This window comes from Idiotropiscis lumnitzeri, chromosome 18 (genome assembly GCF_059441095.1).
Source record: "Idiotropiscis lumnitzeri isolate Australia: NSW breed Sydney's pygmy pipehorse chromosome 18, RoL_Ilum_1.0, whole genome shotgun sequence".
NCBI lineage: Eukaryota > Metazoa > Chordata > Actinopteri > Syngnathiformes > Syngnathidae > Idiotropiscis > Idiotropiscis lumnitzeri.
In genome coordinates, this window is record NC_142408.1 from 9,818,173 (window position 1) to 9,835,444 (window position 17,272).

Here is a 17,272-nt window from a genome sequence, read left to right on the forward strand (position 1 = left end):
ACTTGCAAGGCGAAGAAATGCTGACTCCACGAGTGTCGTGTTTATCAGGGGGGGTCTCATGTGCTCTTCACACATTGAAAATATAACGTAAGGTAAAGACCTAATATTGGAACAAGAACACAATCATGGCCTATAAATACTGTTCATTGAAAAAAATCATCAGTAAAAAACTAACCAACCTAGTCGAGGACCCACGTATGAAGACTGTGTCGTCATGTTGGCCAGACATTTTTGCAGCTCCACATGTTCGGTGAGAGCAGCAAACGAGCAAGTCCTCTGTAAATTCAATCAATTCAATTCAACCAAACATTGTAAGTTTTCCTAATGTGAAAATTGGATTTCCCGCATTTCCAACAAAAAAAATAAGAGATTACAGAACTACTTTGTATTTGTCCCCTTCTATCATCTCCCATCTTGAAGATATAATTAAAAAACAACAGCAGATTGTTTTGGAGCAAATAACTTGTTAACTTTGTTGTGTTAACTAACATTTTTTTCCATAATTGTGCATAATGTATCATTTAAAGTTGTTCCAATTTAAATGACTCTTAAAGCTTAAAAAAATACCAGTTGCCTTTTTTTTAATAGTAAAATCTACTGAACTCATTGGCTCATCTCCCATTCCCAAGTAACTCAAATGGCAGCACCTGTGCCACCTGTCCACAAAGTTTCCAAGAAATTATTGTGTCGTTTTGCAATATCTGACAAATGCAAAACCAAAGTAACATCTCAGATATGCTCAAAAGCGATTCAACTTATGCCACCAACAACAAATGCCAGGCAGTGGTCTCCATGCTATGCGATAAGAAAAGTGCATCTGAAAAAGCCCGGCAAAGCTCAAAACGTCAAATAATGCATACTCCCGGAGTTGTAGTGCACAGAAAGACAAAAAGTTGAATGATTGAAAGCTATCCTTACTAACAATGATGTGTGTCCATACAAAAGAACCCCCTCCCCACTTCGGGGGCTGTATTGACGGATGACGGCATGCATACGGGCTACGGACGTGAGGGGATGAATGGATGGACGGGTGACATCAGCACAGAGTCTCCCCCGGACCAATCGGCTCTAATCTGGCTACCCGCTGTCTCCGCCCCCCTCACCTCTCCCTTGTTGCTACGGCAGCTGCACCATGCCGCCTGTGTTTGGGGTCGGTAGTAATGCGGCGGTGGTGCGTTAGTGTGTTCATGGAAGCTACAATCCCAGTCCACGTGATCGCCGCTTACTATGTCGTCTGCCCTCCCCTCCCTGCTCTTCATCATCCGTCATCCCTCTCCCTCGCTCGGTCTTTTCCATAAACTACAGTGCATATCCAGTTAATGTGCTAGATACAAGGTCAATCAAAATCCAATTGGGCTGCATAAACGGGATTTCAGGGAGTGTTTATGGGCAATTACAGGGACACAGCCTTGCAATTTCTCAGTGCTTTAAAAGTGACTTATGCTCCCTGACGTAAGCAACTCGCATCATCCCCCCCAGGGTCAATGCCGGAGTGGATTTGAAAGCACCACAACAGTCAGCCACGGAGCATTGGTGGTGGGATTAAACGGTTGGCCTCCAAAAGCATCATCAAAATGAGAAAAGAATGATGCATGAACTTGCCCAAGAACAGTTCCACCAAGGACTTCTGATCATTGTTTTTACTGCAAAGCTAAAACTATCTACAGTGACGTCGAACGTCCCTGAGGTTGGAAAAAAATATGCCTTCTGAGTTTAAACTGCAGCCATGCATAATGAAAACATGCAACTTCAGATTGCGAGGGGCGGGGGGGGGGCTATTAGATCTTGTACACAAAATAATATGACATTGTGAGTATTTGCATGAAAAAAAATAATCCTTTATCTTGAAAAATGAATCATCTGATAAAGGTGCTTTCACTCATAGGGTCATACATGTTAGAATTTCATAAGTGTGTGTGCGAAGAGAATGAATGCCTGTTGTGTACAAACAATCCAAGTCTGCCTTTTCACTCTCATCTGCTGCACTATTTGTTCTTGTCGCCATGGAAATGAGATCAACATGCAAATACCTGAGCACGCTCAACTAAGGCTGCGTGATACAAGATGCAAATTGCTGTTCTGCTTGTAGAAGTACACGTACACTCACACACACACACACACACACACACACACATTAACGAAAATGTGTCCAAAAAAGCAAAAGCACTCCTGCCATCTGTACTGCACACAACAGCTGTAATGTTGTTTACTTGAACTGGAAATTACAACGCTGTCGCAAAACAAACGCAAATAAGGGTATTATCTAGTAAATGAAGCTCAGCACAATGTTGATTTTTACTTTCACTTGTTCCTGCTTGCTTATGAGTGTGATGGGCATTGATCTTGATAAGCGTTGTTTTTTTCATGACACACTCATTGCGTATGGTATGATAAAGAATGATTCACGCACGAAACTATGGTTTTGTGTCACCATGTCACCCCCACTGAAAAATTTCTGCCTACGCCCCTGTTTCTCGGTCGTGTTTATATTGTTCAGACTGTGCATCTTGGAATTATTATATGTGAAGCTTTCGATCTTCAGTGCCAAGGTTTTTTTTTTTAATGTTTTTTTGAGTGAGGTGTTTCCTATAGTGTCGTCCACATGACAGACGTCGAAGTCCAATTTTCCTCATCGACTGCGCTTCCATTGATATGTTGCTGTTTTGTGAATGGACAGCAGGGGATGAAGGGGGCGCGAGACTGCCTAGCCTGTGATTGGCCGAAGCGGATGACGTCACCTCCGCCGTGACGCCATGCCCCTCATTCATTAAAAAAAAGGAAAATAGTCGAAACAATCGTGAAGAGAAAGCCAGAGTGACAGAAAGAGATCGTCGGGGTAACAATGAGCTCCACGGGAGGCGTGATGCGCGCATAGAGGAGCCGCGCTGCGGTGCTGCGGGTGGGCGGGAATCCACGCGGGATCCGGATCCAGAGGCGAGGCGAGGCGAGCGGTGCCGAGCAGCCACAGCCAAGTCCGCAGACCATCAGCACAGCAGCCCCGAAGCGAGCGACCCCGCAATGGAGGATCTGTGCGAGATGGACTGCCCAGTACTCAAGCGGCTCCTGAAGGAGGACGACGCCCGGTGCCTGCTGCTCGACTGCCGCTCCTTCCTCGCCTACAGCGCGGGCCACATCCGCGGGGCCGTCAACGCCCGTTGCAACACCATCGTGCGCCGCAGGGCCAAGGGATCCGTCCTGAGCCTGGATCAGGTTCTAGCCGGGGAGGACGAGGTCCGGGCCCGCCTGCGCTCCGGGATGTACTCGGCCGTCGTGCTGTACGACGAGAGGACGCCCGACGCGGACGCGGTGAAGGAGGACAGCACCGTCAGCCTGGTTCTCCACGCGCTGTGCGGGGACTCCACGGCCACGCACATCTATTTTCTCAAAGGTGAGAACAGCTGCTTCATTGCACCCATTCTCTCAACAAACGGCCGCCCACTTGAAATTTCTGCTCTATTCATTAGAGGCATTTTTATTATAATACAAGACTCAATTTATGAATGGCTATAATTGATGCATTGGAAGGCTCACCAACCAGTTGAAATATTAACATTTGAATGGAACCATTTTGGTTGAGAGTCAACGTTTTGGTGCAACACAATTCATAAGCATGTTGTTAAAAGAATACAAAATGTGACTCAAAACGGAACACTTGCTTCATAATTTTGAGTTATGATTTTTTTTTCTTCTAGTAATGTAAAAAAGTAACTCATATAATACTACTACTACTGCTAATAATAATAATAATAATATTAAATGATAATAATCCAAACCGATTTGCTCGCTCATAATTTGCACAATGGGCCTGAATTGCTCAATAATACACAGTATGATAAAATGCAAATATATTTTTTTCTTTAATAATTTATCAACAACAGAGACACAGGTCTAATTTTATATTGCTAAACTTGATTTATGTAAAATAGCAGAATAAATTTTTCACATACTTGAAGATAAGTATTTTTTGGTGTAACTCATTCAAATTGGCGCTACTGGTCGTTCTCACTGTTTTTTAAGCACACACACGCACACACACTCACACAACATTTGCTACTCGCTGAGTGCATGAGGTAATGCTCTTGCGTTGATGCTACACAAAGCCAGAAGGACTTCCTGCACACTCACATGATCACTTCGAGACAGGATGTTCGGGTAAATGACAGAAGGGAAGAGCAAACTTATAAAATCAACACTTGATTTAATGTAACTGTCCACTGTGCACTGCTATGTTTAGACTGTGATGCATTCCTGTGTGTGCATGTGTGTCATAGTGACACAGATGACTAAAAGCACAGGAAGATATTTTACTTTCAATGTGTGTGTGTGTGTGTGTGTGGCTCGGAGAAATGACATTTCCCAGTTAATTTGATTGTATCTAAAGGGTCAGTCTGTAGCTTATATAAAGAGAAGGGGGGGGGGGGGGCGATGACGACTGCAGTAGTGAGAAGAGTCTGTTAGAATCATCATGAGTCGGTGTCACCATCCTTTTGAAATTGAGAGCTATTTCTTCGTAACCGATTAATGCAAAGGTCTAACAGTTTCATACACACTTCTGAAATAACTCATTTAAAAAAAAAACTAATCATGTTGGTGAAGTCTAGAAAATGTATAAACTATTAATATGCAACATTTTATTCTAGAAAGCTCACAAAGGTGACATTTTCATTTGTCACTTAAACAACATCCCTGGAAAATCTTAATGTCATTTGAGCTATTTTTAGAACGGATCTTGTTGGTGACCAAGCAGCAGCCACGTTTTGCCCCATAAGAGCCAACGTTATCGTTTTTGCTTTGTTTCCAGGTGGCTACGACAGGTTCTTCTCTGAGTACCCTGAGTTTTGTTTAAAGGCAAAATCTTTGCCTCCGCTCACAAGCCAGTCCAGCGTCGACTCGTCATGCTCGTCCTGCGGGACGCCGCACCACGACCAGGTAATAGCTCAAAATATGATATTTGGCCGTTTGCATTTGAAAGCAGTCATAATAAGAAGTGAAGTCTCAGCTTTCAAAATACGGCTGCCGGAACTATAACGGATAGTCAGCCGAGCACAGAACTTCGCCGAGGCCTCAGGGTACAGTTCTTTCATAGTCACTTGTTGGAAGTTTTGCAAACCAAAATTTCAGTTTTCGCTTGACAGCCATAATAATCGATGTACGTTCAAGCGTTTATTGAATGGTCCAATCAGTCACACAAATAAATGATAGTCGCCAAAGAGAGTCAAATCCAGATGCTCACAGAAGATTGGCCTTGTTGCTCACAAGGCCACGCCCCCTTTGTAGGCACATAGCTCAGGCAAGTCGTTGTTGTTGTGATTTGTCCCAATCTACGGGAATAACTCTTGAAAAAAGATTGACAAGCATCTACTTTGTACAATGTCAAGAACTAGCAAAGATGACAATGTCTCACATTTCGGCTTTGTTTGTTCCTATCATGTATGTGTAAATAAATTAAAGATATGCATTCATATGCATTTTGTCTGATGACACCACCCGTAAAGAAAACAACATTGCAGCCAAATCAGATTGGGATTCAAATCGTCACGTCAACAACTCGTTATGCTAGTTATTGAAGCAAACTTGAGTCAAATTAAGCGATAATTATTTTGATAATCAATTAATCTTTCTGCAACGCTGTTTAATTTCAAACTGTCCAAATCCTCCGAATTATTACGTTCTAATTTCTGTACTCCTCCGTGAAAACCGACTGCTGACATTTTCACACAATGATCACGATGTTGTAGATTTTCTGTCATGTTCCGGATCAATCCTGTAATTGAATCATAATTTATGTTTGAGCATTTTCACTTTGAACTAATGTCCTGTTTTCGAAGAAAGCGATGTCAATCAAGCAACTAAATAATCGCCAGATTAATCGATAATTAAAATAATCGTTATACTCGCAGCCCTAAAGCATACACAGGAAGCCCTTTAACCTGTTTTGCGTGTTTCGTTGCGCCGATGACATCTTTTTGTCCTGGTGAGTCACTGCCCCCACTTGGCCCCGATACCAAAAAAAGAATAAGATCCTCCAAATAATTCACTTTGCCGCTGCCGTGTGACATTAAGAATTCAAAAATACTCCGTGCTAACAACATTAATAGCACCGACCCGTCCTTAGACAAACGCTCCATTTAAGTGGCAGTTGAAATCAAACACAACAACAGCTGTTATCTATTTGCCTTGCTCAAGGGCATCTCAACCACTATTTGCTTTCCCACATTCATTCCAAGTGAATCCCCCCCCCCCACCGCAGCATCGCTTCATCAAGCGCGCCGAGCCTCGGAGCTGTCGGAAGGCGTCGTAAAGCGGCTTGTTTTCGTGCTGCGGAGGTATTTGTCTTATGACAGCACGGGCTCGGCCACACTTCACCACTTATTCTCCTCCTCGCCGCGTCACTTCCTGTCACCCCGGTGGCCTTGTTTTGTTTATCTGTGTCCATTTCATGCGCCTCTCGCAGTCACATGCGGCCCGGCTTCATTTCCCCTGGAACAATCGGGCCTCTGTGGTGTTTTGAAGAAAAGAGATAGTCATGGCCGCGGAGTCAGGTGGACACTGGAAGGCGTCTCGGCGCTTCCGGTGGCGGCGTACAAACAGGATGTGCTAGTTAAGCGTAACCCCCACACCCCCGGCACTCAACGCAACCCCCTCCGCCCTCCTCACATTGCATCTCTTGGCAGTATTGATCACTTCCTGACTCTGACAGCGGTGACATAAACCAACACAAGCCTCGTCAAGAGGAAGCAATGATCCAATGATAAAAAAAAGGGGGGGGCGGGGGGGGGCTGCCACTGTCACGTAGTGGCTTTAAAACTGTAACCACTATTGCTATTGAATTTCTATAGACGTTACTCACCAGACGTACAGTACTCAACTGCACTTTTTTTTTTTTTTAAAGCTACTGTTCTTGCTAACTGCACGGATAATGTCGCCCAGTGATTCCCAACCAGGGTGCGGTGAGAGAACCTCAGGGATGCCGCATGAAATTGTCCAATTTTATATCATTTGTCTGAAATTATGAGTTATCATAAACAAATATATTTTTGTCCACCTATCTATCCCAGTGACGGATAGGTCTTTGTTTGTTATAAAGCATATAAAGCACTCTGAGTTATTAGTAGTATTTTGTATGATTCAAGTGCAATACAAAAAAAAAAGTAGAATTGAATTGCATTTTGAGTTTTGATGAGCTGTGAGCTGCGTGCAAATTAAATCATGATATACTTATATAACATTGTTTTAATTTATGACTTTTTAATGTCGGTTATTGCCTTTCTTAGCTGATTGGCTGGAAAAAATGACATGCGTAATTTTGCTGCACATTGAGGCACATCACGTCCGTTTTGACTCATGTTGATGTGACCAAATGTGCTCCCTTGCTCTATAAAATGCAACGAGCTGCGTAGCACATAGTCACCCATTAAAAACAAGGTTTTAAGATGACTGACATGGTGTGTTCGATCGCGTGTGTTATATTAGCATAGCACTAGGAATTTAAATGAAATGAAGACGCCAGCAAACCCCCAAAAATTCATTGTAATTTTTTTTCATCATAACTTAGTTTAACAATTAACATCACATTGGCGCGCCGCACACATCCATAACGAGCGGAACTGACTTTCACATGCTCCAGCCATATAATTACACATTTTCCTCAAATGCATCATTGATAAGCGCGCTGACATTTCCTCTATGTCCCCTCACAGCAATCAATCACGCCCAACTGGTGACCCTTTACATGAACTTGTACAACCCCTGGCACTAATTTGATTACCACAATACATTAGTGGAGTCACCCTTGTACTGGAATCATCTGCAACGTTAGACACAAAGAAGTCTTTGTACTTATAACAGAGACCCCCCCCCCCTCAATACAGCGTGTTGTCGACAGTTAAAGTTACAATATGTACGAGTTTAGCCTTGAAATCGCAGCGTGAAATTCACTTGAATACACTCACTCATAATGACGATAGCCTCTTATGATCATTGATTTCTTACCTTAATGGTGTCTGAGTGATATTGGGGGGCCAGCCAGGTCACTCACTTCACATGATAAAATAGCACGGGAAACAAATATTTACTTTGAGAGATGCACGAAGGGTTTTGAGAAAGAAAATGGCTTATGTAGAGAAATCATGAGAGCTTGCTATGAGCATGAATTCTTTTGAGAAATGCCCTTACTGTTTTGTAAATTTAGATTCTGATCTGACAAATGTACCAAAGTGACAAAAGCTACAGCCATACCATAGAGAATCAAATGATTCCACTTGAAAATGTAATCACACTAAATGTATCCAGATTGTCTTGTATTGTCCCTGTGAATGTAAAATGATGAATTAATAGTCTCGTTCCAATTTCTTCCAGGGTGGACCCGTTGAGATCCTCCCGTTCCTTTACCTGGGCAGTGCTCTACATGCCTCCAAAAAGGAAGTCCTTGACGCCATCGGCATCTCAGCGCTGCTCAACGTGTCGTCCGACTGTCCCAACCATTTCGAGGGCGCGTACCAGTACAAATGTATCCCAGTGGAGGACAACCATAAAGAAGACATTAGCTGCTGGTTTCTGGAGGCCATTGAGTTCATCGGTGAGTTTGTTGCTTGCTACACAAACATCCATATATATATATATATATATATATATATATATATATATATATATATATATATATATGTATATGTATGTATGAAAAAAAAAATTGATTGAGCTTTGAATACATCTTGGACGCGGTGATGCTTTGCACGAAGCGCTGTGCCGTGTGTGTAGGTGCTGGTATGTGTCATAGTTAGCTGCTGTGGGAGCAGATCATGACTCATCCACACTGTTACCGGGTGAACAGACACTCTGTTACCAAAAAAAAAAAAAAAGACACTCTGTTACCTGACATCATTGCCAGAGTCGAAAGTGAACAATAACAATCAAGTGTCTTCTCATCGTGAGGCAATAGGAAGACGGAACGTTACAGCAATTTAATGAAACAATAACATTGCCTGAATACATAAAATAATTTAATAATGTGAAAATGAAGATGGTAGCATTAAATGATACAAAAAGAAAGAAGATACATAATAGTAATAAAAATCTATATTTTTGTACCTCAGTATGAATGTTACAGATAATCAAGGGCATAAGTAATCAGCATAGGCAAATAAAGCAATTATTTAATTTGTCTATTAATTTAGTGCAAGCGGTCTCATGTGCTGCAGGATATTTACGTGAGCGTCCAAGCAGTGACGCCGTTGGGGGGGAAATTGAATTTTCTGTAAATACTTTAATCAGGCTATTTATCCAAATGGGGTCATTGGTGGCAACCGAGAAAGCACGAGCATGTGTTCAGAAAGGAGGAGAGATGAGGGAGGAAGTGGGAAACACTCAAATGTTCCCACTTGAACTGTGTGTTTGTCTATTTTTGTTTGATCGATAAACACGCAAGTATAAATATTGTGCCTAAATATGATCAAACTGTTGGCTTTTATTTGTAAACATATGCCCATACAATCACAACAACATTTTTATTATGGTGTTTGTTTGCACCACAATAGAATATCGGTCCCTCCAAATCACATGTGCTACCTGCCATTTAGTTTTTTTTGGGGGGGGGGGGGGTTATTGTTTGGAACCAAAAAGGGTTGGATGAGGAATTACTAAAAACTAATGCTGCAAACTGTTTGTGTTCAGACTCGGTCCGTGACTCGAGCGGCCGCGTCCTGGTCCACTGCCAGGCGGGCATCTCGCGCTCAGCCACCATCTGCCTGGCCTACCTGATGAAGAGGAAGCGTGTGCGTCTGGACGAGGCGTTTGAGTTTGTGCGACGCCGTCGCTCCATCATCTCGCCCAACTTCAGTTTCATGGGCCAGCTGCTGCAATTTGAGTCCCAGCTGCTCGCCACCTCGTGTGCCGCCGAGGCCGCCGCCACCGCCAGCCCGCTGCTGGCGCCCAAGACTTCATCGGGGGTGGTTTCGGCCGCCGCTACACCCACCTCGCCCTTCATCTTCAACTTCCCCGTGTCGGTGGTGAACCCCGCCTACCTGCACCACAGTCCCCTCACCACTTCGCCGGGCTGTTGATGGCTCGCCGTGACACTCCGAACGCTTCCTGGCTCACAAACCAGCTTCTTCCAATAAGTGACCAAAATAATACAACTTGACTTTGAACCAGGTTTGTGTGTTGGACACACACTGTTGACACACACATTTAACAATACTACACACATGACTAACAAGTGGACATGCTCGGGAAAAGGGGTGGAAATTTTCCAGTAAATTGCCATGGGAACTTAAGCAGGGGAGTTTTTAAAACATTTCCCATGGAATTTAAGATAATTTAATATAAACTTATCATATTCAGGAGTGCCATTGTGGTCAAGTATTTCTATATGAAATGTATGTTTTCTATTATGACACAAAACCTATTGAGTTTCAGGGATGAGGAATACAAAAAAATGGCAAATAGATGTCTAGATCTGTTAAAATGAAACATAAATTCAGCAACTGCAATTAATTGATGTTGGTGGCCAACAAACTGATCCCTCAGATTGAACCTTGAGGAATATCGCATATATGGTGGATGGAATTATAGGTCCAACCATAAAAAAACAAACAAACATAGTGAACATGCAAACGTCTGAATGGTTGTTTAGCTATTCATAAATATATTGACCAATCAATTCTTTCATTGAAACAGTAAAATATCAAACACCAGTCATTAAAAAAAATACAATAACACACTCTGCAGCCAAAAATACCAACAAAGAAAGTCCCTGTGAAAATGTTGAGTAAAAGGCTCGCTCTGCCTGGCATACAGCCCCTTTCAACGTGCAAATCAAAAACACAATCTTCATTTCTGTGCTTCCATCACATCTGCTCCTTTCAGTCAATATTATGAGCAAATATATACCCCCTCAAACATATTTAAATTCCCAACCTTCAATTTAGTAATTTCCCATGGAAAGTTTCCAATTTTCCAAATTCCCCGGAGTTTTGCACCCCTAGTTGCCATGGAGACGACAGCTCTTTAAGTTGACGAGATGGATGCAGGAAGGAAGCAGGAATTTTAAGCACCCGCTCCTTCCTCCTTTGGCACTCCTGCTGCAGCCACACAAAAGACGTAGACGTGTGTCTGCAAGTGTGTGTGTGGGTGTGTCTGCAAGTGTGTGTGTGGGTGTGGGGGGGGGATAGAAAGCAGGCCCCCCTCAATGACAGGTGCTCTGCTGCCAGGCCGACCGGAGTTTCCTGTCCATCCTCTTCCTCACGCGCACGCTTACACAAACAGGCCGTCCTCTCATCTCTTTTCATGTTCCTCCTCTTAACCCCTCCTTCTCTTCTTCTCCTCCTCCTCCTCCTCCTCTTCATATGCTCATCTCCGGGCGGCACGAGCAAAATCAAAAGAATAAAACACCGACTTGAGGAAACACTCAACAGGTCGTGTTTGGAGCCCAGTAACACTGAAATGAGCATTGCTGCTCTTTTTATGGCAGTGACCCCAAACACCTGTTTGTTTCACGTGATCGAAAGCAACCCACACGTGACAGATAACAAATATGATTTAAGGTTTACCCCTATTTAGCAGTACTGTATCTCCATTTCCACACATACACACACGCACACAAAGGGTGGCAAAGTACATTTTCCTCTTTTTCAAAGATTGTCGACACCAATTTCTGTAGCACTTTGAAGTGATGCAATACTGTATTTGTCATTGCTGATTGCTCTGCTCATCACGGTTACACTGGACGGACTTTTTTGGGGCGGCTTACGTGGAAGGAGAGATGAGAGCGAGAGCCAATCAGTCGAGATAAAAACAAAAAAAAAAACACGGCAATACTTTTGTTTGTGTGAGTTGAGTCTTCTTTCTACGCTCTTGATGTCTGCCCAATGCAGTTGAAGCATTCCACGGCAATAGAAAACCTTCACGTAAATGCGTGTGTGTATAGAAGACATTGAAAAGGAAAACTTCTCTTCAATTTTATTGTGTGGAATGAATGAATTGTGCATTTATTTATTACGGAAGAACCACTGTTGAATAAAACTTCTTCTTAATTAAACGGTGTATTTTCTTTGGCAAAAAAAAATACAACAACAACAACAACAACAACAAAAAAAAAAAACATTTGCAACACTAACCATAGTTTAAAACCCTAACTGGAAACCCTAACAGCCTATACTTTGTAAGATGAACTCTACTTTAAAACCCAACTTTGAAACCCTAATACTAGTTATAAAAACCAGAGGTTATTCTTTGTGACACCGGATTTTGGTTTCTACTGCCAGCTGGTAATCAGTAAAAATTGTCGCCCTCAACGAGAAGCCAAACTCTTGTTGAAAACCAAACCCAAGACCGTTATCATGACTTGTTATAGCTGACCTGTATTTATGTTGCTTTGTCTCCCTCTACAGGCGGTTTAGCGTAACGAACTATTTTCCCCGATATTGTCAGCTATTACAAGTCATGACAACCGAACTTTACAACTTAACATGATTGTGTCTACATTCCAGTCGAATTTTTGGTTGACAGCACCCCTTTGTGGCCACAATGTCACATGACTACATTTTCTGTTCGTTGGCTGCTGCTTAATAATCAGATTTTAAATCCCGGACTTCATTATAAACATTCGTACATATATGACTAGTTACAGGTTTTGATTTCTCATCAATATTTATGATCATACTAAAAGCGATTTTTCGTGCACGACATTAGATGTCCATGTGCACGCCCTCCAGTGGACGCCTAGTGTATTACAACTACTCGGGGTCAACGCACAGCTTCAATAATAACTTCGGTGATATTCTTGTTGGCCACTTTAAGGTCTGTCACGTCGTATATTCTTTGATCTCACTAGTAGACAAACTGTGTCTTACTAGTAAAGCACCCCCGCATTCCAAGTACACATTTTGGCGACAAGTGCGCAATTTATCCAATTAGATTCATGCGCTACACTAAGAAAACAGCTCAGTAGTTGGACAGAGTAGTGATAGTGTAGGAATGTGTCTTGCACTAGGAGATTCCAGGGTCCTAGTAATACTTCTAAAAAATAAACTATTTTCTCCTCACTTGTAATATGTATTTGTCCTCACAGTATGCCAAAGTTGTGTGCAAATGTTTTAGAGAAATGCTGGGGAAAATAGTGAAATGCACTAAACATTTGGATAACTTGCAAAACAAAACCAACAGAGGCTTAATGGAGCTCTTTTATTCCATTTTCTGTACAACAACATGTGTGGACAGACAGCAGTGGTGTACAACCAGTTGTACAACAGCACGTAAAACAAACCAATAAAGAAATCACGTCATTCTTTACCGTGTTTTTTTCTTTCTTTTTGTGAAGCAGTTCAAAATGGAACAGTGCTTCGAATTATTTACAGGGCTGACCTTCCATGCATACAGACGCACTTTCATACTTGGGCTCAGAAAAGATGGTATTGGTGCATCACCAAGAAGGACACCATTTTGAGCACGGGAAATTCAGCTGCTTTTGGCACTTCAACAGCTGACCAATCAAAACATCAACAATAAAATTTAACGCCAAAAATGAGTAATTATTGAAAAAAAAACACATATACATACATTCGAGATATATATTCTATAAATATATATTCGAGATATGATTAATTTGTATTCCTTTATAGAACATACCTGGTGCGTCTTAATAAATTAGAATACAGAAATTCAATATAATAGAGGTTCATGAAACTCCTTTTTGGCGGGCCAATTCCTACATAAAAATTATTAATTGTTTCTCGTCTAGTATGTTTAATTTGCGGTATTCGTTGGTGGAAAGGTTAAATCACAACATATTTCACTCTGTATATCATTTCTAATTTATTGAGATGCACCCCAAACAATACAATGTCGTTTAGATTTTTAAGAGCACATTTCCAAATGTGTATGACTGTCATTAAACATCATATTTATTAATTTTGAGATTGTTTCTGTGACAGGGTTCCACTTTCTGGGAGCGAACATTTTGATAATATGGCAAACTAATCTGCCACATTTCCATGATTTAAAAAAATACATGTTGGAGGAAGGTGTGTAAAAATAAAGGGAAATTCTGACACACAGCCTGAAAAATGCCCAAAAAGCTATTAAAAAAATGTATCAACATGAGGCACATATATTTCTTAGATTTATTTTGTAGCTGCCTATTTCACAGGAATTGTTTAAGTAGAACAATGTTTGCAAATGTGATAACTGTGTTAGCATCTGGAGTTGTTTCAATTTACAAACGGCAACGTTTAGTATTTTATCTGCTTGCGTGTCACTGGATTTTGTAAATTTGCAACAACTAAATGTAAATTGTTGCGTGTTGTAACAGTATTTTCTTTATTTATTCCAAATCCTTGATATCCAGGTTAAACCAGTCAATTAGTACACTCTTGGTCCTCACCAGTAACACAATTCCAGCTGCAGCCACAAATGGTTCGGACAACGGGAAAGCTGCCTCACACCAAGGGCCTCGTCCGGTGTCGGCTGTTCTCTATGGCGTTAGATTTAGGCCACAATTACGTAAGCGTAATGTCAAATACCGCAAACACAAACAGTCGCATTCTAACACGCTGTTCTTATTGTTTTAGTAATAATTCAAAAATATTTTTTTCAAATATCTTTGATTGGCTAAACTTTATTATCCCTTTAGTTCTATGTGCTTCTATAAATGTTTTTCTGTTCATTTTTTTTGTTGTTGTTGTTTTTTATAATCAAAAATCACCTCTCGGAATTGAGCATTTGTATTTTCATCTTTAGATGTCGCCATGGTAGTTGTTTCTATTCCAATTTATATTACACCATATGGACGGGGCTTTGTTACAGCTCCAGCTTTTGTGAAATGCACAATGTAAATAAAGTTGTATTGTATTTTTTTTTTTTTTACCCAACCTCTTACGATTAGACTGTAACAGCCAATCAGAAAGAGCCCTAGTATGCGACTCCTGATTGGTTAAGAATTGTGGCATAAATGTCACGCCTGCATCGCAAGCGTGAATCAGAGAGATGCCGTAGGCGTAAAACCTATTTTGTGCGTACACTTGGAGGGTCTTTTACACAATTTTGTACGCACAAAACATGTTTTCGTACGCGGTATTTGACATTATGCTTACGTAGTTGTGGCATAAATCCAACGCCATAAAGTAGGACGATCTTACCACCAAGGCCCATTTCCAAACACTTTTTTCACACTACTCGTGATACTTTTTGCCTACTAGTAAGACCTTAAAATAGTTATCAAGGATATTGAATAAATGCTCTTTCTAGAGACAACTGGAAAACAATAAAATAGAAACAGGTCACATACAGTACTGTTCAATGCACACAAGATGTGCAAAAGCAAATCTTAAACTCTCAACAAGGTGAGTAAAACAAGCAAAAGTTTGAAATGGGCCATGAGGAAGCACTTGTAAACACCAAGACGGATCCACCGGCCGGGGGTGGGAGGTGGCTTCTCGGAAATGACAAGAATGAAATGCGGAATCTTTGTAACAGAGTCGCAACGTCATGTAACAAAACTTCAGAGGCCACGTGACCCTTTGACATCAAAGAACAGAAATGTTGACGCTTATCTGTGGTTCACTATTCACAAATTCAGCTATTTGTTTTGATTTCTTTGGAACCTATCAATGATCATTTTGTCTAAATGTTGTAAATGCAGTGCTTGTGTTTGTCGCGAGGTGTTGGTCCCTCGTGTGTCATTCATCTGGAACATAAAAAAAAAACGCTTCCTAACGCTGCTTGGTAACAGAGTCAATGTCAAATGGCCGCTTTGGACTCAGCACTTTGGGCAATGTGGCTTCGTGTCGCTGGGAGGCCAATGCTCGTCGGCCTGGTCGGCCACCCTTACTTGGGCGCAGTGGCTTCCAAACTGGCCGCTCGTTCGGTGGGCATCCTATTTGCGACGCGAGCGAGCGTGCGTGCGTGCGAGCGTGCGTTAGGACTTCTGCTCAGCCGGGGCGGCGGGCGTGGCCACGCTTTCTGGTTTGACAATCTGGTATGTGATCAAGTACTCTGGGTAAGCCTGACAACAACAAACAAACAATCAAATCATTCTTTATCTAGAAATAGTGAAACCAGATCAATGCTGAGACATGCTTGTCATAGAGCCGACATACGACAAAGAATGACATTGTTGTATGTGCAAGGGCCAAAAGGTTCATCCGAACAGTTTTTTCAAACTGCAGTGCGCACATTTTTTTTTAAACATTGAGTTTGCCCCATTTTTCACAGCTAAGTGTTGCCAGGGAGGAGCTTCATTTAACTGAAGTATTTCAATGCAGGTGTATGACAACTTTCATGCAAATTTTGCCACATAAGCCCAAAATACACTTGAAGCATGCAATGAAAAAATTAATTTGTGTGAACATAAGAGGATGAGCTACGTAAGGCGTGCATGTACCCACCTGCTCCCCTCTGTAGATGACGTACTCGGCATAGGCCAGCCCATTGACGCTGGGCCGCCCGATGACTGAGTGATGTCCGGGGGGCGCGTGGGCCATCTTCATGGCACTGAACTGAAGAAAGGACTTACCCAGCGTCACTCTGCAGAACAACATCTGCCTGAAATGCAAAACAAAGGCCAAATGCGGCGTGAGTGCACGCCGAGGAAAAAAAAAAGTCAGACCGGTACTGTGTGGGAAGAACAAGCGGGAGAATTTTATTTATTTATTTTTTACCTGTGACAAACGTAGCAAGAGCGGTCTTTGTGGGTGGGACAACCCGTTCCGCCGCCTATCCCATAAACGTACTGGTTGCTTTTGGAGGAGTTTTCTGCAAAGTAGATGCCGGCGCCAAACATGCCCCCGATGTAGGCGTGGCGCTCGTCGAAGCCTTTGTGGATGATGGCGTTGATGAAGGGAGAACCTGGCAGGGCAAAGGAAAGTGCAAGATACCGTTGTGAGGATGCATTACAAGATTTCAAGCAAACTCACAGGAAAAACAAATTACAAGGAATACACATTGAGACAGTCTCAGCGCTAGCGACACTTTTCACGATACAATACGAGGAGGTGTGACCATTAACAAACAAAACGACAGTTAATATCTCTTACTCTGTGCTGCTTTCGCAGGATTTTTAACAAGGAAGAAGGTAATCGCAAATAGAGGAATAATTACAGAGCATGAATATTTTGAGAGGCACCATCAATCGCCTGCACCTGCACCTGTTTATTTCAGCAACAGAGACTCTCCGCACTTTGCTTTCTAGCCACAGTACAGATGAAATTATAAATATAGTTATGTATTATTGTAGTAAACATCAAACAGCATTTTGTGTACTGCAGTGGTTGGGTGTTGC

General features: G+C 42.0%; 2 protein-coding genes across 3 annotated transcripts in view; one reads left to right on the forward strand and one right to left on the reverse strand.

Annotated features, from left to right (window-relative positions):
• Positions 1 to 2,587: 2,587 nt before the first annotated feature.
• On the forward strand, positions 2,588 to 12,034 carry dusp4 (dual specificity phosphatase 4). Its single transcript, XM_088281631.1, has 4 exons — positions 2,588 to 3,388; positions 4,802 to 4,929; positions 8,359 to 8,578; positions 9,670 to 12,034. Exons 1-4 carry the CDS (start codon positions 3,019 to 3,021, stop codon positions 10,056 to 10,058), a joined length of 1,107 nt encoding a protein of 368 aa, XP_088137757.1. The 5' UTR covers positions 2,588 to 3,018; the 3' UTR covers positions 10,059 to 12,034.
• A 3,857-nt stretch (positions 12,035 to 15,891) lies between these two features.
• The window catches only part of LOC148319441 (poly [ADP-ribose] polymerase tankyrase-1), a 52,361-nt gene continuing 50,980 nt past the window's right edge, over positions 15,892 to 17,272 (reverse strand). For both annotated transcript variants that reach the window (XM_088282253.1, XM_088282256.1), the window contains 3 exons: positions 16,653 to 16,839; positions 16,380 to 16,536; positions 15,892 to 15,997 (listed from right to left, as the gene is read on the reverse strand). In XM_088282253.1, coding sequence (XP_088138379.1) covers positions 15,911 to 15,997; positions 16,380 to 16,536; positions 16,653 to 16,839 — 431 coding nt within the window. In that variant the 3' untranslated portion in view covers positions 15,892 to 15,910. The remainder of the gene's footprint in view (positions 15,998 to 16,379; positions 16,537 to 16,652; positions 16,840 to 17,272) is intronic.